At 36.7% G+C, this 22,313-nt stretch overlaps 1 protein-coding gene across 4 annotated transcripts in view; it reads left to right on the top strand.

Moving 5' to 3' along the window:
- The window catches only part of RBM25 (RNA binding motif protein 25), a 33,973-nt gene extending 13,930 nt beyond the window's left edge, over nucleotides 1–20,043 (top strand). For 2 of the 4 annotated variants that reach the window (XM_032692277.1, XM_032692280.1), the window contains exons 6-19: nucleotides 396–556; nucleotides 3,150–3,332; nucleotides 5,515–5,568; nucleotides 5,825–5,908; nucleotides 9,435–9,712; nucleotides 10,624–10,846; nucleotides 11,156–11,245; nucleotides 12,620–12,693; nucleotides 13,399–13,549; nucleotides 13,907–14,231; nucleotides 15,250–15,524; nucleotides 15,972–16,070; nucleotides 17,366–17,413; nucleotides 18,484–20,043. In XM_032692277.1, the coding sequence (XP_032548168.1) occupies nucleotides 396–556; nucleotides 3,150–3,332; nucleotides 5,515–5,568; nucleotides 5,825–5,908; nucleotides 9,435–9,712; nucleotides 10,624–10,846; nucleotides 11,156–11,245; nucleotides 12,620–12,693; nucleotides 13,399–13,549; nucleotides 13,907–14,231; nucleotides 15,250–15,524; nucleotides 15,972–16,070; nucleotides 17,366–17,413; nucleotides 18,484–18,576 (2,138 nt within the window). In that variant the 3' untranslated portion in view covers nucleotides 18,577–20,043. The remainder of the gene's footprint in view (nucleotides 1–395; nucleotides 557–3,149; nucleotides 3,333–5,514; nucleotides 5,569–5,824; nucleotides 5,909–9,434; nucleotides 9,713–10,623; nucleotides 10,847–11,155; nucleotides 11,246–12,619; nucleotides 12,694–13,398; nucleotides 13,550–13,906; nucleotides 14,232–15,249; nucleotides 15,525–15,971; nucleotides 16,071–17,365; nucleotides 17,414–18,483) is intronic. The other 2 variants (XM_032692278.1, XM_032692279.1) reach the window with 2 other exon arrangements.
- Nucleotides 20,044–22,313: the final 2,270 nt, after the last annotated feature.

Here is a 22,313-nt window from a genome sequence, read left to right as displayed (position 1 = left end):
GGACAATTGTCTTTGATGTATAAACACAATCATAGAATAGTTTGAGTTGGAAGGGACCTTTCAGATTTCATCTAGTCCAACTCCCCTTCAATGAGCAAGAAGATCTTCAACTACATCAGATTGCTCAGAGCCCCATCCAGCCTGACCTTGGAAGTTTCCAGGGACAAGGCATCTACAATGTGTGTATTACTTTCACCTTATTTACTGCACCATTAGTTACATCAAAGATTAATGCAGTAAGTGAACTTTCTGAGTTTTTATGATGTGTACTCCTGGCTTTTAAAAAGGGAGTGCTTATGTTCCAAGTTTATTATTTCAAAACACTTTTTTTACACAGAGTAAATTACCTGAAGAGCTTTAACGCTTTTACTTTTTATTTTAATCATCCATTTCAGCCTTTGGATTTTGTGAGTACAAAGAACCAGATTCCACACTGCGAGCATTGAGACTACTCCATGACCTCCAGATTGGAGAGAAGAAGCTGCTGGTCAAAGTTGATGCAAAGACAAAGGCTCAGCTAGATGAATGGAAAGCAAAGAAAAAGGCATCTAATGGGGTATGTATATAAATGTGTGATTTGCGTTCTTTTGGTGGGGTGTCAATGTAACATACTCACTGGATCAGATTTCAAGCATGTTTCTTAACTTCTGCTCTTGTCTCTGCCCTTAATGCATTTTGGGATTTTGCCAGAATCACATTAATGAGTCTGAAGATATGTTGAAAGGCAGAGAAGTGTAAGCTCTTAATTCCATAGTATTCAGACTTATCTGTAAGCTACAACTGCATCTCTAGAATTAATTCTGAAGTTCATTCTAAAGTGCTGTACCTTATGATTCCATTGCTTCATTTTTGTTTAGAAACTCTTGAAAGTGTGTAAACTCTAGAAGTGGTTGTTACTGTGTCAGTCTGTAAATTGGATGTCTGAAGAGAATTGCAATTTCTTTTCCCCTTCACTGATGATCTTCTAGAACAAATCATCGAAAAGGAAAAGAAGTAGATCATTCAGTTGAAGATGCAGTTATCAGAGAGCATGTTTCAGACATTTAGTAGATGGACAAATTGCTTTTGTACCATTCCTTTCTAGAACTAAGGATCTCTTAGGGAATAATTACAGATCTTTGGTATTTTGAATTCTTGCGAGGTACAAAGATAGTTAATTGACAAATTTGCATTAAAATTAATTATGTCTGTTTCTTTGCTAAAATAATACATTTCACACCACAATCAAGTTGTTGAGTTTGGTCTATAACAGTTTTAAAATTTTGCATGTGCCTTAAGATAGCTCTTAAAACAATTTCTGTAAAATGAAAGTGAGAAGAGGCTCTTGTTTGGAAAACTTAAAAAAATACTAATTGCACAATAGCAGGTAAATTTTTAAAATTACAGTTTGGAATATTTCTTAAATGTGTGTAGAATATAGTGAAAACACAAGTACTTTTATTTCATGTTACTTTACCAGAACTAGAGGCATAATGATGACTTGAGGTACTTGATGTATCTTTGACTGCATACCCAGTGTGTGGGATTGAATGCAGTGGCTTAGAAAAGCAGAGCGCGAACTTCATGGGCTTTGAATGGAGTACTGTACTAGCTGTTAGCCTGGGTCTGATTTGATTGCCCCTTTCAGTCCATACTTCCTTGTTTCATGTTGGCATCACCTGGGATACTGTGCTTCACAGCTGATGTTGTACACAAGCTTAAAATATCTGTGGAGTTCTTGTACATCTCTTTTGAATTTTGTTTTCTGTGAGCCCCCCTGTGGGTTACAATCAGTTCTGGGGGATTGATTGTAATGAAGTGGAGGGTACTGTTTATGGCTTTGCTGAAGACAATGGTAGGAACCCATTCTGTTGAACTGTAGAATGAGATTAGCTCCCTGTTTTTTGTTAGGTTTTGTTGGGTTTGTTCGGTTTTTTGCACTTCTTTTTTTGCGGTGGTGCAAAGAAAGTCTGTGAATTACTGAGGAGTACTGAAGTGTATTGTAATTGAATTGCTTGCAATACCTGCTTCATACCATCATTGCTGTGCTGGTACCACTTGGATCCAAAAGTTGCAACTTTTTTCTTTAGTATTTTTAATTAAGAAATCAAACATGTACACTACAATACAATTTCATGTAGACACACACCAAGCAAACCTTTATCTAATTAGCTCCTCTCCCTGATCACTTCTTCTCCCTGGACCTCTTCAATTCCACTCCCTGTCACTGCCTTCTAGCTCTTTTCAGCCTGTTCCTCCTTGGCCTTGCAGCTTCTTCAGCTCCAACTGAATCCTCCCTTCCCCCTCATTCTTAGCTGCTGTTCCATCAGACCCTTCCCTCCCCCTCACTCCACCCACCACCTATCGCTTGACTGGATACGCAGCTGGATTCTCAGGTGAGATTCCATTTTTCTAAAAGATTCAGGGGATCAAGAGGTGGGCTACCTTGCTCAGTGTGCAGATCATCGTTCTACCGTTTCATGTAACGTTTAGTGAAAGGCACTTCTTTGTGTTCCTTTTCCTCCCTACAAGGTTGAAAGGGGCAAAAAAGATGAGGAACTGCCAAGTACTTGATCAACAATAATTTAAAGAAAGAGTTTGCTGTGCAAGGAATGTTTTCCCCAATGATGTTTCTTTAATATAGTTCTGTTATAGGTTGTAGCTTGAAAGTTGTAGGTAGGCATTTATATTGCATGGCACTTAAGTAGAAGGCTTTGAGGAACTGCTGTTGAAATGACGTGAAGTTCTGGAATATACAGGGCAAAACTTTTGATCAAGAGCTGCAACTATAGTGATTGCCTTTCTGGGAGTGTGAGTGCACTCACTCTTTTCCTGTCTATTGCTTTAATCACCATTTTTCTGTTCTGTTTTATTATGCAATCCTACACTTGCTCTCTGCAGCCATTCCACATGTAACACTGTGTGGTAAATATGGTATTGCCAGTGTGAAAAGATCTGACTGAAATTATGCAATTGATAACTACTTGTAGGTGGTTTCATTTTCGTGTGGTGGTTTGTTTGGGGTTGTTTGTCTTTTTTTGGTTTGGGATTTTGGTTTTTTATAGTAAATACTGTAGGGGCATGAATGTTGATGATCAAAGGTGAACTTCTGATAAAACTACTTCTATTCTTAGTTTCTTGATTCCTGTTACTTTGCCGTTTTTCCTTAGAACTCCAGACCAGAGACGACAAATGACGATGATGAAGCACTGGATGAGGAAACAAAGAGAAGAGATCAGATAATTAAAGGGGCCATTGAAGTCTTAATACGAGAATATTCCAGCGAGCTCAATGCCCCCTCCCAGGAATCTGACTCTCACCCCAGGAAGAAGAAAAAGGAAAAGAAGGAGGACGTATGTGTTTTGATTTTGGACAAAACAGATTTTTTTTCTTCAACTCACCTTTATATAATGGCCAAACCTTGTGCAAATACTTTAAACCTAAACTTCTGATGAGAAAACACATCAACAACCATTGATGTCAGCAGCAGTTTTTTGGTTTTGTTTTTTTTTTTGAGCTGAAAGCTAGTCAGTTATAGACACCATCCACTCAGGATGGTTTAGGCATCTAAGCACCTAGACTTCTTGGAACAACAGGTTTGAATCTGGGCAGGACTGAACCAACCTTTCATCCCTCTGAAGGTGGAAATACTGAATTTAGTGCAGTTTAATCTGTATGTGCATGTAGACGTTCAGATGAGAACTTAAAAAACAACTGTAAAGAGTTTCTGCATACCGTCCATTTCCAATGAAAGATGCCAGGAATTTGGTAGTTTTTGACAAAATTCTTCTCTCTGCTTATATAGTATGCATTCTTGTAGTGTGCCTTGATCCAGCTGGTTGCAACTGTCTACCCAGGTGTGGAAGCACTTCATTAGTTGTATATGTGTATACCTTACAAACCTTGAAGGGATCCTTCAGGGATGAAAGGCACATTATAGTCTTCCTGCCTTACAAAATTACACATCTCAATTTGGCTGCATTTGATCAGCTGGCTTTCATATCTTGTGCAATGCAAAAAAAACCATGTTAAGCAGGAATGAATGTTCTGGTTTAGACCTGCCTCTGTCAATGACCTTTTTATGGATTAAAACAAACTGGAGAAGGGGGAACAAGAATAAGCAAACTCAGACTTAGCTTTTCCAGCAAAGTTTCTAACCATGGGAAAATGGGCTTTCACACCTACCATTCGGCACCTAATGTGAAAGAAATTGGAAAATGGTTTAACCAAGATTTTTACACATTTCAGTCTTCTGCAAAGTACCTATTCCAAGGCAATAAAGCAATAATGCTTATGGAGTTTAAGCATGGTGCAAGAAGTAACATCTCCCACAGGGAGCAAGTATATCTTCCCACAACATTGTTAGTCATGGCCAACCTGAGGTATAAAAGTGCTGAGCTGAGAATTTGTTTTTCTTTCCTCTCCCTCCCTTTGGGAGAAGATGTTTTTTTGGATGAGAATTTGCAAATGAGTAATGAGTCATTGTTTAATGCTATCAGCTGTATTTTTTTGTTATGAGCACTGTTACAATGTCTATTGTCCTGTGGGTAAATATATATATGGCCATGAATAATGCCAGGCAGTTAACCATTGTAAGGGACCATTGCAGTCGTTGAAGAGCTCGATGCTGACTATGTCCCTGGGACAGAGTGATATTCTAACTCTGTGTTGTGTAGAATTTTACCAATCTGAGCTAGTCAAGTAGGCAAATAAGTTCTTTTAAAGTACACAGCACTTGTGGGTTGAAATGCATCCCATCATACCTCCCATATTGGGAAGGAGGAAAAGAAACTTGGAAATTGCCATCTTTGGCCTGTGTGGATAGAGGTGGGAGTGAAGAGACGGTACTAGCTTGTTGCTCTTGTCTTTAAAGGAGAGTGGAGAGAAAGACTGTTGAGGGTGGGGGGGGAAAGGGAAGATGGATGCAGATATATTGGGGGGGCAGAGGGAGGGTGTGGAAACTTGCCAGCCTTGGGGCTGTTGTCCCTTGAAGAGCTTGTTATGAAGAAGATTGTGCTATCAATCCGCTGGTGTTAGCTGCAGAGGCTGTTAGTTCTTCTGGATGAAGGCATGACTGATGTGGGGGAGTTGAAAATGTGTGTGGGGATCTGAGAGTGAGTGGAATCTGGTTTTCAATTTCAAGCACGGGGGAACCTCGCTAATTCGCACTAATTATAAGTTAGCAGGTGCAATCTACCAAATTTTGCGAATTAGCGAGTAAATAAAATCAAGATATACAACATTTATTTTGGCAAGTGTAGCTTAGCCTTGTTTATGATGCTACCATAGCGTACTAATATCCTGTAGTACACTTGTAATTCAGTGAAGTCTTACTAACATGAGACATCACTATGTGTTTTAAAGTAGTTCAGCGAAGGGAGAATTAGCGAGGTTCTTCTGTAACTTTGTTGAATCAAAGAAATGAGATCACAGCAATACAATATTGCTTTGTAGTACAAACATACAAAACATTGTTTTTCAGAGTAGTGTGCAATCTATTTTTAAAAAAAAAAATCTCCGTGGATTTTTCCGCAGATTTTCCGCAGATTTCCAGTGGCCCCACTGATACCTTATCCACTCATCACCAAGGTTCGTTTACATTGTAGGCTTTGACAATGACTATGTTTACTGCTAGTTGCCAGATTTGTGACTCTTGTCCATCTGATTTTTTTTTTTTTTTTTTTCACTCATTAACATCAGACTGTCAGGTTTGGTACTGCAGAAGGACTTTATTTATCTCTTGCAAGACTGGTTGAAAACTTCTAACCTGCGGCTTTTCTCTTGTTCTCCTGTGTCTGTACAGATGGCTCTTAATGCTTTTACTCCTGTCCCCCTTGTTTTTTAGGAGGATATAAATGCTATAGAAATGGAGGAAGACAAAAGAGACCTGATATCAAGAGAGATCAGTAAATTCAGAGATACACACAAGGTAGTATTCTTGTTTTTGCACTTGATAAAAATTAGGCTTTTTCAAAATCCAAAAAACCACTATTATAAAATTTAGCAGTACATTGCATTATCACTTAAAATGATGTTTATATTAGGTTTAATATACATATAGTTCTTTACAAGTCAAAAAAAGACAACTGCCACGTTAAAGTGGCCCTTGACATCTTTATGCTAAGACTTTGATTGCTACTGAGTATTTTGCAGTCTTCTCACTTTAACATGAATAAAGGCAGCTTAAGTTGCTACACATACATTAAGTCAAGATATTTATAACTAAGGCTAAACGGGGCTGCAGCGTAAGACATACACTTGAGTGTGTTTCTGTAGGTAGATTTGTAACATTATCCAAGATTTTATGAAGAGTTGAAACTTGAATTAAATTTAAGTCTTTTATTTTAATAGTTCTAAGTTAAGAGTGGGGGAAGATAAAAATAGGTCAGTGGTTACCAGACTTACCAAACTTTAGATGCATGGAAGAACTGTAAATTCCCATAAAGCTAATCTATTCATTGACCCCCACCATTATGATAGAGATCATATGGTGACTAATGCAAGATGAAACTCACAGCTTGGAAAGTAACATGGAATAGGATGTAAGTATGAGCTTCTGTTTTTTATTATACTTATGGATGCCCCCTCAGAAAAATATGCAAAGGGGTAACTGGCTTGGAAATGTTTGTGCACATCAAGTCCCACCCCAGGGTTCCCACTTACAGAAGTTTCCACTAATGCTAGTGCATCTGTGAATGTTTCTGCTTTGGAAAGTGATACTTGCGGATAGTAAAGTGCAACTATGCATGTAACGTTCTTATTTTAATGTTTAGCTTAAAGTTGGTATTAATTTTTCCCCAACAAGATTGGAATGGTCCTTGGCCTAGAGAAGTATCAGCAAGCTCCTCTTTTGAGCACACACTTTTCTTTCAAAATACCCCCAAATCAACATTAAAGAAAAGGTGAAGTATGCCCGTGTTATTTAGCTTTACCACGTGCAATCACTGGGGTTGGTGTCATGTTTCACACAACTGTATCAATATAAACGCAGGTGACTACATGTTATTGTAAGTACACATATTCAGTTTTGCTCTTGACTGAAGTTGTTGAAGATAAAAACCTGGGGAAAAATTCTAGAAAAAAATCATCTGGAGAAGCTCAGCAATTGAATGTGAAACTGGTCAGTGGTGAAACTTCAGTAGAATTCTGTTCAGTTCCCAGCCCCAAGTTGTCACGGACACTAAGATGCAAAAAAGTAATAATTTTTTTTTTAAAATTACAAACAAAACAAACAAAAACCAAGCTTCATTGTTTCAGAAGCTGTTGGGCATTTTACTGCCTTTAATCTATTATTTGGGGGGCTGTTTTGGGTTTCTTAACATTAAAAATCAACTGGAAGTAGTCATTGTATATATTGGATATGTTTAAAAGGGGCTGTTGAATCCTTAGCAGCTGGCTAGTGAGCACAGTGAACCTTTGCATGTTTTTGGTATGAGTTTATAAAACAATAACGACAGACTGTCAGGGTGTCAGCATTGCAGGGGGCGTCCATTTACAGCACGGACGAGTCTGAAGAGAGCTCAAGGTAAGATTTATAATTCTTCTACCTGTTCATTTCTGTTCATTACTTCAATTTATCTGATACTGTTCCCATCCCATTACCCTTTCAGATCCTTTTATTTAGGCTTACAGAATTTAAAGGAGGTCAGATTTTGATTACAAAACAGACCAGTTGATTTTTTTTGATTGGATTTTAAGAAAGTGGACTTAGAAAATGGATCTTAATGTATCAAAATTTGTTTATGTGTATTTACACTTGTGTGAATATATTTAAAAAAAAAAAAGAAAGAAATCCACTCTCTTGAGAAATGTCATCACAAACAAAGTTTTTGAGAGTGGCAAAACAGGAGTTCAACCAAAGATAACCTGTAAGTATCAACCACTTCAGTATGAAAAGTTTTCTTTAAAAGTATATGAAATTTGAGGTAAGTTGGATTTTTAAAAGTTGGCAACCTAGCTTAATATCTGACCGTACTGAGGTTTAACACTGTAAAGCTCCTGGAAAATGCAGTCCTTAGAAATTAATTTTCAGATTAGTGTATATTTCAGGATCTAAGTTTGATTTTTTTTTTTCACATCAGTTTCCTACCAATTCCTGCCATTTTTAGTCCCCTTTTCCTTTTGTGATTTCAATGTATCCAACATTGCCTGTATTGTGCTATCAATGCAGCGTAGTTTCACTGGATACATTAATCACTAGTGAATTAGCTTTATTTATGTAATCCTTTGTCGGTTCTCTGGTCCCTGTGCCTATGGCAGAAGAACACTAATCAGGTAAGATTGCTTTTTAAAGTTGTCTTAAATGCTTTGTTTAAAAGAAAAGAAAAAAACAGAAACCAGAGAAAATGCTGTTTCATTGTTCCAGTTTTTAATTTCATTTCAGTGATGGTAAACGTGGAGCCAAAGGGGATAAACGTGTTTATTCTGCTCAATATTTGTTCAAAAAGTGGTATTCTGGCATCCATCAGGTTGAAATTTGGTATATTTGGTTGTTATTTGGTATATTTGTGAACCGTGTACTTGCTCTTCCTCCCAGAAACATAGCTTATAGGCAAGGTTAATCCAGTGTTGGCGGCCCATGTCCTAGCACAGCATCTGTAAGTTAACACATAACAATTGCTTCCAAGGATGGATTTATCTATCATTCTGTTGATGTATTTTCTAATGTCTTATAGGAATTCTGGTCACAAGTACTGTTTCTAATTGAAAAAAGGGGGCAATTTTGTACAGTTTTTAGTAAAACTGTAGCAGGTAACCTTTAGTTCCTGTGTTTCAAAAGAGCTATTTCCAACCTTTTGTTAACTGTCTCCATCTTGCAGTGGTGGAAGTTAAGAATTCCATTCTGCAGTGTCCAGTTCTTACCAATGAACAGTTAGAACTTTTTTAGGGAGGGAAAAGGGGAAAGGTGTCAGTTTTCTTTACTGTTTAACCACATGCACCACGTGTAAGTGGATGTATTTCTTTACTCAAGTTTTCATATAGGACGGTTTTGGTCTGCCAAGACTTTTTGGGAAACAACTCACTGTCCCAGTAAGCATTCCACTGAAATATATTGTCCTAGATGGACAGTTAACTTTATCAGCTAGAAGTTCACTTACTTGTACCTATGTGGTTTAGAGGGCAAATGGAATTTGAATCCCACCTGAATGATGACTGGTAATGCACTGTGTATGTGCACTTTAGTCAGCTTATAATCCAAGGCCAGCCCTACTCTGCTAAGGTTGGAGATTGCTGGTCCGTGTAGATCTATGCTTTTGCACGAAACTTAGTCTTGTGATTGCTGCATTTTGATTTCATACTTATGAGTTCCAAAAAATACCCACCAAACCCTATTTAATATTTCAAAATTAGTGGCGGTTTTGGTATTTCCATTACCAGCCTTGTGTGTTGCGCCGGGAATATCCAGTTCCTGTAACTGCAAAATTAACTATGAAAGTTCTCTTGTTGGTTTTTAGAAACTGGAGGAGGAAAAAGGCAAAAAGGAGAAAGAAAGACAGGAGATTGAAAAAGAACGCAGAGAAAGAGAAAGGGAGCGGGAGCGTGAACGAGAAAGGAGGGAGCGTGAAAGAGAGAGGGAGCGTGAACGAGAGAAGGAGAAGGAACGGGAGCGTGAACGGGAGCGAGATAGGGATCGTGACCGAACTAAGGACCGAGACAGAGACCGTGAACGAGACAGAGATCGTGACAGAGATCGTGAAAGGAGCTCAGATCGCAAGGATCGGAGCAGATCAAGGTAAATGTATCTGGATTGCTGTTCATTTCAGTTTTTCCTGGTGATGTTTACTAAGTGCATATAGTTCAGCAGATCAGCTGCCATTCAAAAGAGAATGGTCCTTGTGGAAGATCAGAGTAACAACAGGAAATTAAAATTTTGGAAAGTGTTGTATTTATACAAATTGGGAGAATACTTGATTCCCTCCACAGCACAAGAGTATAAGGACTGCAATATGCAGTAAGGAGCCCCCAAACCATGACTTAAGGATACTGGTTTTATCTCAAATCTCTCTTATTTTTCATTATTAGCTTTATTCCGACATAAGGTTGTCTTATGTCTGTTCTATGCTTTAGCTTAAGTGGGTTTTACTTTTTCCTTTGTTATGTGGTGGGGTTTTTTGGTTGGTTGGTTGCCTTGGGGATTTTTTGCGGGTTTTTTTGTTTGTTTTGTGGATTTTTTAGTAAAAACATGGGGACTACTCGGTCTCAAACTGACTAATCATGTCATACTTTGAGTGCTGCTTTTTCTCTCTTCACCATAGAGAAAATAGCTGTTTCACTTCAAATCATCCAGTCAGTAGTGTTAAAATTGCCTGTAAGCCACGTAAACATGAAAGATTTATGAAGGATACCCTTTATTTGTGGTGGTTTTAACTGTTATTTATAGAGAACTACTAACAGAGTAAGAAATTGCCACATGCTTATGCTTGGTTTCTGTAGATATCGCTATTTAATGGTTAGTGCTCAAACAACTACTTTTAGGTAAATGGGTTTTTGAATACCTTAGTAGTATTGATTTATGCCTATTGCTATACCAACTAATCATCTTGTAAATTGCAGAAGAAAAATAACCTGTAAGATGTTGTAAATCATTTGATTGAGTGGAGAGGAATGCTCTGTACTTAACTTGGTGGTTTTTCCTTCCTTCAGAGAAAAAAGCAGAGACAGGGAAAGAGAACGGGAACGCGAGAGGGAAAGAGAACGAGAGCGAGAACGGGAAAGAGAACGAGAGAGGGAACGGGAAAGAGAACGAGAGCGGGAAAGAGAGCGGGAAAAGGATAAGAAGAGAGACCGAGAGGAAGATGAAGAAGATGCCTACGAACGACGAAAACTAGAGAGGAAACTGCGTGAAAAAGAAGCTGCATATCAGGAGGTAGGTTGGGATTTTTAAGGTTCTTTAAATAAAATAATGTTTCTGAGAGTTGATAATAAGTCTTCTACTATAAAACACATAGTTCCTTTTCCTAAAAAAGCTTTTAATCTTTGAGTACATGAATTGGGGCAGAATATGTAAGTCACTGTCAAAATAACTTTTGACTTCTTATTCTGAAGTTTTAAAATAAAATTTTGCAAATTCTTTATAATGCATTTGTTTTAAACAACAATCCAGACTACCTCTGAAGTAGTACTACTGTTCTTAATGTTCTTGAGATTCGAGTGTGTGTATTTCCTTCTTTTGTAGCGTCTTAAAAACTGGGAAATCAGAGAACGAAAAAAAAGTCGAGAATATGAAAAAGAGGCTGAAAGGGAAGAAGAAAGACGAAGGGAGATGGTAAGGTTCATAGTTTTACATATCATTTTTCCTGCTTTGTTGTCTTGGTCTCATTTAGAATGGAACATTCTACTACTGTTTATCAATAGTAGTAGAACTCTCATTTTGTTAGAAGACCATCTGTGTTTTTATACAAAAACCCCACACTTAACAGACTTGAAACAGAAGATGTCTAATAAGCGTGAGTACTATTTAGAGTCTGGAAACAAAGCCTGGTGGCTTGGTCTTGTGAAGGCAGGAGGTAGAAGTGGGCAGCTGCAAAATACGGTGGTCTGATCATCATGCACTATTACATCTGTAGCTTGTATTTGCGTCAGATTTGTAGCAAAACTTACTGTATGTTTTCCGTCATGCAGGTGGGACTAGGCCTGGTTTTTAATTTCCAACCTGCTTATGTGCCCAAACCTTCTGTGAGATATGATTTTAAGTTACAGGGGTGTTGTTTCCCTTCATAATTTTCCCAGAGGAGGAAAGGAGAGAGAGAGTTCTAAGTAGATGATGGGTTAGGAATTGCTTCAAAGCCAAATATGCAAAGAAGCATGGAGGGGTGAGGGGATTATAAAATACACTGTTTCATGTGGAATCTAAGTTTTCCTTCTAAATGCATAAGGGGGAAAAATGTTTGAGAATGACTCAAAGATATTTTCTATTCATAATCCTCCTGGATGCTGGCTATGGATTGCAGTTGTAGAAAGCAGTATTAAATTTTGTGCTGAATTTACAACCATAATCATAATTGGTTTCTCAAAGTCATCAGCATAGCAATATCTTACTGTTGGTTTAAAGATATTGCTTAGATACAGGTTAGAATGTCCTAATTTAGATTTCCCTTTTGATGTGATCAGAGGGAGAAAAAAATGTCTCCTCTATCCCCCTTGCCCTCTTCAATTTTAGGCCTGTACATTATTACAATGCCACATGGTTTGGATTAGGAACAGGAGAGTGCTTATTCTAGAAGCAGCCATCTGATTTGTTTCTGTGCATAACAAAATCTTTTTTAAAAAGCTCTTGAAACAAAGCAGTACTGATAAAATACACTTAAGATGCCACTAGAAAATACCCAGTACTTGATTTATGGATTTGGAGAACAGGAACTTTTTATCCTCTTCATCTGTAATGAAAAAAAAAAAAAACAAGAAAACACGTGTATATATATGTGTGTAGGTGTGTATGCACATATATGCAAATCAGTGACACAATCCTAGTGAACCTGATGGAGGCAATTCCAAAACTTTTCCATTTTCTCTTTGAAAAACTCTGTATTTTTAGTTGGAAGTGTAGTATATCTACAATTAACTTACTAATAATATTACTAAATTTTAAATTCTTGGAAAGAAAATCAGAAATCATTACTTAAGTTTCAATTCCTTGCAGACAAAGGAAGCTAAACGGTTAAAAGAATTCTTAGAAGATTATGATGATGACAGAGATGATCCAAAGTACTACAGGTATGTCTTTGTATTGATTCCTAACAATTAAGTCTTCACTGTTCATTTCAACGTAATTGTGGGGTTTGTTGGCAGAGGCTTATGGAGTTTATATTTAACTGATTATAACCCTTACAGTGCCACATAATGATCTAAATTTTTTCAGTGTCACTTGACAGAGGGAAAAGGGAAACTCCTTACTGATGCTTGTTGATGCTTGGGAGTAGCTGTTCATTCCTATCACTTAAGTTGTGGGTGAGGCAGGGTAGAGGTCAGTGTAATGTCAAAATAAGGTGGTGGGGGCAGGGAGAAGGGAACAAGCATGCCTCCAAATAATTCACTATAAGGAAGCTGTAAATAGTATGAAGAACAAGCTTGTTAATAGTAAAGCATTGGAAACATCCTTCAGTATGTGACTAATATTTGCATTAAACTAATTTAGCAGAAGTGGTTCTTGTCAAAAACCAATAAAATAATTTGATTCTTTCTCTAAAAAGATCAGCAGCCACATTCTACATCTGTTTGATGTGATGGAGTAGGTTCTGTGTAGTAAGGTTGATACCTGGTATCTTATATTTTTCTGTTACAAAAATAGAGGACACCAGGGCTCTTACGAAGGTTATTTTCATTTAGTGGAAGATACATCTGTATGAAGTTTTTCTTGTATTGTGGTACAAGGTTCTCATTGAAATGTTCTTTGAAGTACAAAATGTGTATCTCTTGTAGGGGTAGTGCTCTTCAGAAGAGGCTACGAGACAGGGAGAAAGAGATGGAAGCAGATGAACGGGATAGGAAAAGGGAAAAGGAAGAATTAGAAGAAATTAGGCAGCGTCTTCTGGCAGAAGGACACCCAGATCCAGATGCAGAACTCCAGAGGGTGAGTAGCTGTTGGTCTGATAGGAAAAAAAGAGTCCTTGGTATTCTGGTTGCATTGAGCAAAATTGTGTAAGCGATCTGATATTTACTATTTCCTCTGTTCACTTTTTCTTAAAAAGAAGTCTAGATGAGCAGTAAGAACAATGAAAAAAAAAAAACCAACACTTTCCAGATTAACATCCAGACTGGATGGAGTTGGAAAACAAATCTGAATTAATCACTATGTCTTATAATAATGCCAGTAGTTGCATGTATTTCTTGACTAACAGTCTTCTAAAGAGGTGGATCTTTAGATTCTTTTCAAACAGTGCTGGTTTTGAGAGAGCTTCTGTTTTGCTGATTGTTTCTTTCATTGTAGATGGAGCAGGAGGCTGAGCGACGTAGGCAGCCACAAATTAAACAAGAGCCAGAGTCTGAGGAGGAAGAGGAAGACAAGGCAGAAAAAGAGGAAAAGAGAGAAGAGCCAGAGGAAGAGGAGGAGGAGCCCGAACAAAAGCCCTGCCTTAAACCAACATTACGACCCATCAGTTCTGCTCCATCTGTTTCTTCTGCTAGTGGAAATGCAACCCCTAACACACCTGGTGATGAATCTCCCTGTGGCATTATTATCCCTCATGAAAATTCACCTGAACAACAGCAGCTGGAGGAGCATCGGCCCAAAATAGGACTTAGCCTCAAATTGGGCAAGTTTACATTTTATTTCAATCTTTCATATAGGATTAAAGTGAAAAAAAAAAAGCCAACCTGAGTAACCACATGGTTTTCCAAATGTTTTGATGTACTTATGTCACATTCTTGTTACCCAGATGCTGTGCTTCATTTGCCCTATCTAGAAGATACGTTTTATAGAGCTCTCTTCTTCCAAAATTTAGAGGGGAAAAATAAAAGGAAGTTTTGGCATGTTCAAGGCTTAAATTTTTTATGAATGTTCTGAGCTGGGATTGGTTGTTTTCACATGCATTTCACCTTAATATATCTATAAATATCTCTTTTAAAACTCATTGCTACTTTTCATTGGTGTAAGTATATGTTAAATTTAAGACCTAGATAGTTCTTATATTTACTTAAAAAGGCCCTTTTAAAGAAAAAAAGAATTAGATTTTTTTTTCTTCCTCTTAGAGTATCACAATGAATGGACGACAATTGTGAGTGGAACTTGTGCGTATAGTTCCTTAGTACTTTAGCAATTTCTGGGTGTTCTAAAAAAACTTAGTTCTGAGCAGCAGAACTAAAGATATTTGTATTCCAGAAGGTTTGTGCATTTATTATTTACTATTTCGATTAAACTATACGAGGCTGCAGTTTGAGCTCACACTGTGTTAGATCGTCAGTGAAGAGAGGCTCTATGGTATTAGGCTGATTAGCGCTTTTCCTACAGCAGGATTCATTGCAGCCTTTCACTTTTGTGCTCTGCTTCTGCTAAGGTTGGAACTCGGCTTTAGCCTTCCTTTCACTTAGAGTGCTAATTAGTTTCAGGGTAGAGAAAAAGATCCTATTTTTCAAAAATCTTGAACAAACTCCATCTGAGATTTTTACCTCTTCTACCACTTTCATAACAGAGTTTGAGAGATTAAAAGCCAATGCCAGGCATTCACAGACATTTATATAACACGCAAACCAACATTCCTCAAGAAATGTGTGAAGAGCAAACTAGTTTCAGTTGAAGTTCACGAATATGTTATTCTGTCTTTTGGGTTGTAGGTGCCTGCAATAGTCCTAATCAGCCCAATGCTGTAAAAAGGAAGAAGCTTGCTGTGGATAGTGTTTTCAATAAATTTGATGATGAAGACAGTGATGATGTGCCCCGCAAAAGGAAACTTGTCCCCCTGGATTATGGAGATGAAGATAAAAGCAATATCAAAGGCAGTGTCAATACAGAAGAAAAACGCAAACATATTAAGAGTCTCATTGAGAAGATTCCTACAGCAAAACCAGAGCTCTTTGCTTATCCTCTTGATTGGTCAATTGTGGATTCAGTAAGTTGATTTCATTTAACCATTTACAAAAAGGCTTAATTTTTCCAAACCTTTAAATTGAATAGAAAAACAGTGTTACTGGGACCCCAGTGGATTGGAGCATTATCATCAAATGGAGTCAAACTTCAGTCCTCTATTTCTTGTTCATATATAATCCTTATTCTGAAGTATGCCTGCTTATTTTTGTTTGGTCTCTCCTGAATCGATGCTACATATTGTCTAGCAGTTTAATGGAAGAGGGAAAAAACTTGTCCTGTAAAAACATGTTTGAGTGGATGTCCGAAATACTTGCAGATGCCAAATCTCTGAGGGTTGTCTCATTGACAGCAATATGTATCTTTTGCTAAATAGTTGTTTGAGTCTTCTAACTGCCTATCTGGCAGTTGTTACAAGACAGTGAAGTTTAAGGTAATTATTCATTTTGGGTTTGTGTTTTTCTTTTTCCAGACATTAATGGAACGTCGAATTAGACCATGGATCAACAAAAAAATAATAGAATATATTGGTGAAGAAGAAGCCACACTAGTTGACTTTGTTTGTTCTAAGGTTAGTATCTTCTGCTTCCTTTGTGAAGTCTGGGGTTTGCTCCCTATTTAAACTGCACTGGTGATTGCCGCATCTGTGTTTGGAGGCAGTTTGTTCTTAGCTTCTCAATAATCTGTGATATTGGTCAGCAGAGACGGTGAACTTGGAATCAGTACCCTGATGTTTTACAATTTAACCTCTGTTAGTACTTATGCACAATATGTACATGTTAGATGCTATGTTATCTGTTAGATAAACATGGAACTAGAGAAAGAAATAACCAGTTGTCAAGAACAGCTGTTATAACTGATAGTTTTACTATTAGATTTCAGACTTAATATCTCACTTGCCAGTAACATTTTTTAACTTAGAAATAGGCTTTGTGTAGAGAGAAAAGAGCTAGTAGTTTGATTTTTTTTTACGTATGTTTCTGGATTAACTAGATGAGTTTCTTAAAAAGTTCTTCCTTTAGTAGTAGTAAGCAAATACTAAGGTTTTAGAGTTAGCATTAGAAATCATTCTAACACTAATCATTTTAACCATTTGCATGACTTGTTGCAGCTAAAGTCTGTGGAGCTTCTTCCATCAAATTACAAACTGAATTCTTACAACTTGCCTTTTTATTGTCTCTCAGGACAACTCTATGGCTTTTTATTAGGGAATTTGGAAAATGTTCAGGTTCATGGTACTCATGTTCATAATGGCTTGTCTTGGTTTATCTTTTAGGGCTACTCTGTGAAAAGCAAAGCAAGTGTGATGGTTTTGTGACACAGTTGATTAGTACAAAGTGAAAAGCAGAAGTTGAATATTTGCCATGCTTATATTAGATATATGTGTATACATGTATATATATAAATAAATGAGATTTTATAGTATTGAAAGACAACTTATTTGGTTCTGAAAAAGATTTTAAATACTTAGCTGGATTTTGCATCAAACTACTGTTATGAGGATTGATACAGGGAGAATTTTGCCTTTACCTTCCATTACAAATTTATTGTTGAAGAAAGGGGAGCTTCTTCCTTGAATTAAGAAAGCTTAGTTGGAGATGCAAGAATAGCCAGCAAATACCTGTGAATCTCGGGAGTTTCCTGAAACTTGTTCTTTAGTAATCAGCTGTAAACTTGCACTCACTATGATGGACTCTGATGCAGTTTAATTCTAATTTTTGCCTTGGCTAATACTGGCACCTAATGAACTGCAAATACTTAGCGCATGTGCATAACAGTCAGAATCCTGACATAACTGGATTTTGTCCAAATATGCATATAGGGTTTATTCTAAGTTTTCAGTCTAAAAACATTTGTTTCTTTCAGGTTATGGCTCACAGCTCACCACAGAGCATACTGGATGATGTTGCCATGGTAAGCAGAAATTGTGTAACTGATATGCCTTCTACATTTTACTGAAGCTAATAGTCAGTTATACAAAATGGCAGGAGTCCATAACAGAAATACTTGGTGTTCATAGAACGTGGACAGAAAACACACATTAGATATGAAAGCTGTTTTGATTAAAAAGATCATGCTAGTGCAGGCATTATTTTGCGGTTACAGCACCTAGGTACAAACTACTGACCCCTGTTCAGAATTTCTCAGTATTTGGAAACAGAGAACAAAAATTTTGTCCAAAAGATGTAAGAATCAATAATAACAGACCTGTATCAGAAATCAAACTTTTTCCTCCTTCTCATTCTTGTAACTAGATTTTTATTAGTGGTTTAGTGGGTCTTTTACTAATTAATGAGCAAAAGAGATTAATGAGCAAAAGAGATTATTTTCTCTAGAAGAGTAAAAGCTCTTTTTTGCCTGGTGTTGGAAAAGAGAAACTTTATGAAATAGTGCTACTGTTTCACCATATTTTATACACTGACAGGTGAATAAAAACTAATTGTCCACTGTTTTTTGGTAGGAGCCACATGCAAAGTAGAAGTTAGTAGATTGTTCTTGGTGTGACTAGTGAGGGACCTGGGGAACTTCCCAAGAGATGTTATGCATGCTAAAAGTTTGTATGGATTCAAGAAGAGCCTGAATAATGAGTTCAGGAAAGAGAAATTCATTGAGAGTTTACTAATAAATATCCAAGGAAGTTCCAAGCTGAAAATGAGCAGAAACTAGCAGATAATTAAGGGAAAATACTGCATGTCAATGTCCTGTTCTTATATTCTTTCCAAGCCTGCCATTTCTATGCCTCTTCCCAAACCACTTTTGGAGACTAGTTTACTGATACTTTTATCTCTTAGTGCTTAACAGCTGTATTATACAAGTATATAGTTAGTGATAAATGCAGGACAGAAGTTTTGTTCAGTCCCTCCCTCAAAGACTTAACTTGTATTATGCTACCTCCACTTTGTAGTGCTGATGTATCTACAATTAGTCTTTATAAGTGGAATGCCTAACCTAAAAGTAATCTATAAAATGTGTATTTCCTACAGGTACTAGATGAAGAAGCTGAAGTTTTCATAGTCAAAATGTGGAGGTTGTTGATATACGAGACAGAAGCAAAGAAGATTGGCCTAGTGAAATAAAGCACTCTCCTTGCTTCTAGGGCTCCATTTCAGTTTTAGGCTTTTTTTTCCCCGATCATTCAAAGACTCTGAATTTTCTCTGTTCTCAGAGACTTGAGACCTGTATTTTTTTATGTAGAAAATGTGAATTTTTTTTGTCCTCTGCTCTGAGGCCTCTTTCACCTTCACAATTAGTTATCTGAATCCTGCATTTGGTTCTCTTTATAATACACAAGGTACAGTTACCAGTATGTTTTATAAGCTGCAGCTACTGTACATGCTCTTTGGTAATTTTGTTATGTTACTCTTATTCTTGTAAATATTAAGAAAAAAAAAATCCCCTGTTTTGCAAAACATTTGCACTTAATGTGGAACTATATCACTGATAGGTGAAAACAAAGGATTTTACTGCAAGTGCTTTTTGGGGGGGCATACTTTCCCTCTTTTTATTTAAAAATCATCAAAATAAGATTTAAAAATAAGTGGCTTGAGCTGTTTTCACAGAACAGCTTTGTGTGTTCATGTGGACTCTTCATCTGACTCTGGAAAAGGAGTTCCTTCAGATTTTTCATTCTGATGTGAACCAGCGGTAGTCTTGGTACTTTGTTCCCCGTTTAGAATTACTAGTGAAGCTGGGAAGTTAATCTCTTGCAGATGCTCTGCTTCTTTCCCAGAAAGTGCAAATCACAGGAAGTTTTTTATTGGCTCAGTTAAAACAAGAGTAGGACCTCAGTAAGTGCTATCTAATGATTTTTTTTTTTTTTTTAACCTAGGACATCATCTCAATTTCATTTTAGCCCTTACCCACTATCCCCTCTGTCTCCAAAATAATCAGATTACTTTTTTTTAAACAAATTATTTTTAAAAACATTTTTAGTTTATAGAAACAAAACAAAAAACCTTGTTTCAATGTAACTGTCTCAAAAAAACCAAACCATGAAAACTAAACTGTAAGTTTTCAAACAAAGCTGAAATCTTGTTTTTATCCATACTGTTAAACTAGCCCTGAATTTTGTTTTCTACTGTATGCAGTCTATTGTCCACAAAAAGAGGGTAATATTTTCCTGCCTTGTTTGTATGGGTTTTTTTTATAAATAGTCTGATATGGTATAAATGATGACATGTACTGTAAACTGCATTTTTTTATCTCATACCTGGGTAAGAAGTCAAATCTATAATATGCTGTGAGCGGTTTTGATTGCAGGAGGACTGTATTCCAGGGAGCAAACTGTCTCAAAAATATTTTTAATTTTTAAAACACAGTTCTTAATAGCAAACAAATAAAGTAAAGGTGTTCAAGTATCTCTATATTGTATTTAACTGAAGGATGCAGGTTGACCTGTTCAGAAAAGATAACTGTGACCTTGAGTTACTAGTTCTTTGTATCTGGAGAGGACACTTGAAAACACTGTTCTTAAAAAATGGGATCGTGTAAAGGTTCCACCATGTAAATATTTCAGATATTAAAAATGTATATATTTGATTCAAGGGCTGATATTCTTTTGGAGTCTTGTGCAGCATGCAATTATATTTAATACTGCTTACTGAATCAACAACTGTTCCCACATGAGGGGTGGGGTTTTTTTAAAACTACCTCCTGCTTTTTATTAGGTGACAAGAAGCCTGCAAATTTAGATGTGATCCCAGTATGTTCTTTCTCATCCCTGTGATACTACACAGCACAAAATGTTCTTTTTTAACTTGAAGTGTAATGCTCTGATGTTACTTTTATGTTTTGCTTGAGTTTGCATGAGAATGTTTTGTTTTACATGCTTATATGCTGCAGTCTTCCTGTTTTTTCTGCAACTTGATGTAACCCTGAGAAATCACTTCCCTATTCTCCTCATACAGTTTTGCATCAGCATTTACCAAAAATTTCTCAGATTCTAAATAAATTCAAAACTTGCTCTGTAGTAAATACAGAGAAGGGGGAGAGTGAATTTCACGAGTGCCTTTTGACCTGGTTAATGGCATTCTCTCTCTCAGTAGTAGTAGTAGTAAAATAATACAAATGTGACAAATGCATTGTAATGCCACTATGTGACAGATTGCCCAATGTCCTTATTGAGATTCTTCAGTGAAAGCTCAAGTTGTGAAACTTCAGTTTATTTTGTTTCTGCCCTAAAGCTGTATGTGTATTGGACATAAGATTGTACTCTTCCTTTCCTAAGGAGACTAAAGGTGCCTGGGAGAGAAAAAACATCTGGAATTTAAGCTGGAGTGTTAAATAGCTAAGTAAATAAGTATATAGAATCATTGTGACATCTTAAAAAAATTAATTTTGTGGACACTGAGGTTTCCTTCAGTAGTGGAAGAAGGAAGGAGTGTTCATTATAGCATCTCTCACTTGGCTTATGCAAGTACTTCAGCAAATTTTCTTCTTTCAGAATGCAAGTATGAAGTCACTTCTATTTTTACCTCTTACTGAAATTATTATGTCTCAGTGATGATATATTTTGTGTCTGTGGTGCTGGGGAGTAGAATACAAATTATGTGCTGCTGAGGTTCTTAATATAGAAAGTAACTTCTGTTTGTTAAGTTTTTCTTTTGAAATGCAGTAACAGAATTATTTCAAGATAAATCAGAATTATCTCAAGATAAATTTGGAAAATCTGAGGTACAAAAAGCCTTTTTTGCCAATATTACAACACTTTCTGAACATATGATTTAATATCCACTAAATGTATTGTGTTAGTGAATGCACAGATCAATAGTATGCTCAGAATGAGCTACATTAGGAAACTGTGCAAGTTGCCACTGGATATTCAGTGCATCGTGCCACAGCGTGATCCATTCTGTGATGGAAAATGACTTCAAAACTTCCACATACTGTGCAGTGAAGAAATAACAGTATTTACACAACAGAACTGGATATATTAGTTGTTGATCTGGAATTTACTGTAGAGTAAGGCTTTGCACCTTGACATAACACATGCCTTTATTCTCCTGATAATCATTCTGTATAACTGCCATTCAGTGCTATTTGGAATATATGAGTACAAAATATAAAATACCATTTTTGTCCATTAATATGCACTGAAAAGAAATGGGAAACGAGGAACAAGTAAGATACATTACCAAAAATGACACATTTTTATATTACCTTTAAGTTGGTAAGTTGGTATGGTACCTTTAAGACTTTTTTTCTTAGAATATTTAACCTGGTCACATACCATTTGATCTTTCTAATCTTGGCTGTTTCCTTCCTCCATTCTCTTTAAGCAGGAACCTGTGCTAAAAATAACCATCTAACCAGTTGATCATAGCTCTAAATGTGGGCAGGAGGAAGGCCCTAAACAGAGTTAACTTACCGAATTCCTGTATCTTACTACTAATGCTTTCCTATTATTGAAAGGGAAGCATTAGACCTTTCATGCCTTTATTAAACCGGGTTGCTTGATAGCTGCTTGCAGGAGTAGTATTTTGGAAAGTGGATACACTTTAAACTGGAAGCTGTTGGGTTTTATATTACAACTTGGTCACATTTTTTCCTATTCTATACATTATCCTGTGTAGGAATATTGGATGCAGACTTGCAAATTAGTGCACAATCATGCAGTGTGAGCAGTGTAAGGTATTGTAACAAAATAGTCTGGTGGAGCTGCATGCCCACATTTGGTTGGTTGAGGTTTGGGATTTTTTTTTTCTCCTTTTAAATTACAAGTAGTTTTTTTTGGTTAATGGTTGGACATCACTTTCAGTCTAAAAATGGCTTCTTTTAAATGCATTTCATATGCATAGGACCTACTGAAAGTTGA

This window comes from Chiroxiphia lanceolata, chromosome 6 (assembly GCF_009829145.1).
Source record: "Chiroxiphia lanceolata isolate bChiLan1 chromosome 6, bChiLan1.pri, whole genome shotgun sequence".
Taxonomy (NCBI): Eukaryota; Metazoa; Chordata; class Aves; order Passeriformes; family Pipridae; genus Chiroxiphia; species Chiroxiphia lanceolata.
The sequence above is the reverse complement of the archived record's forward strand: the minus strand, read 5'-3'. Positions and strand labels throughout refer to the sequence as shown.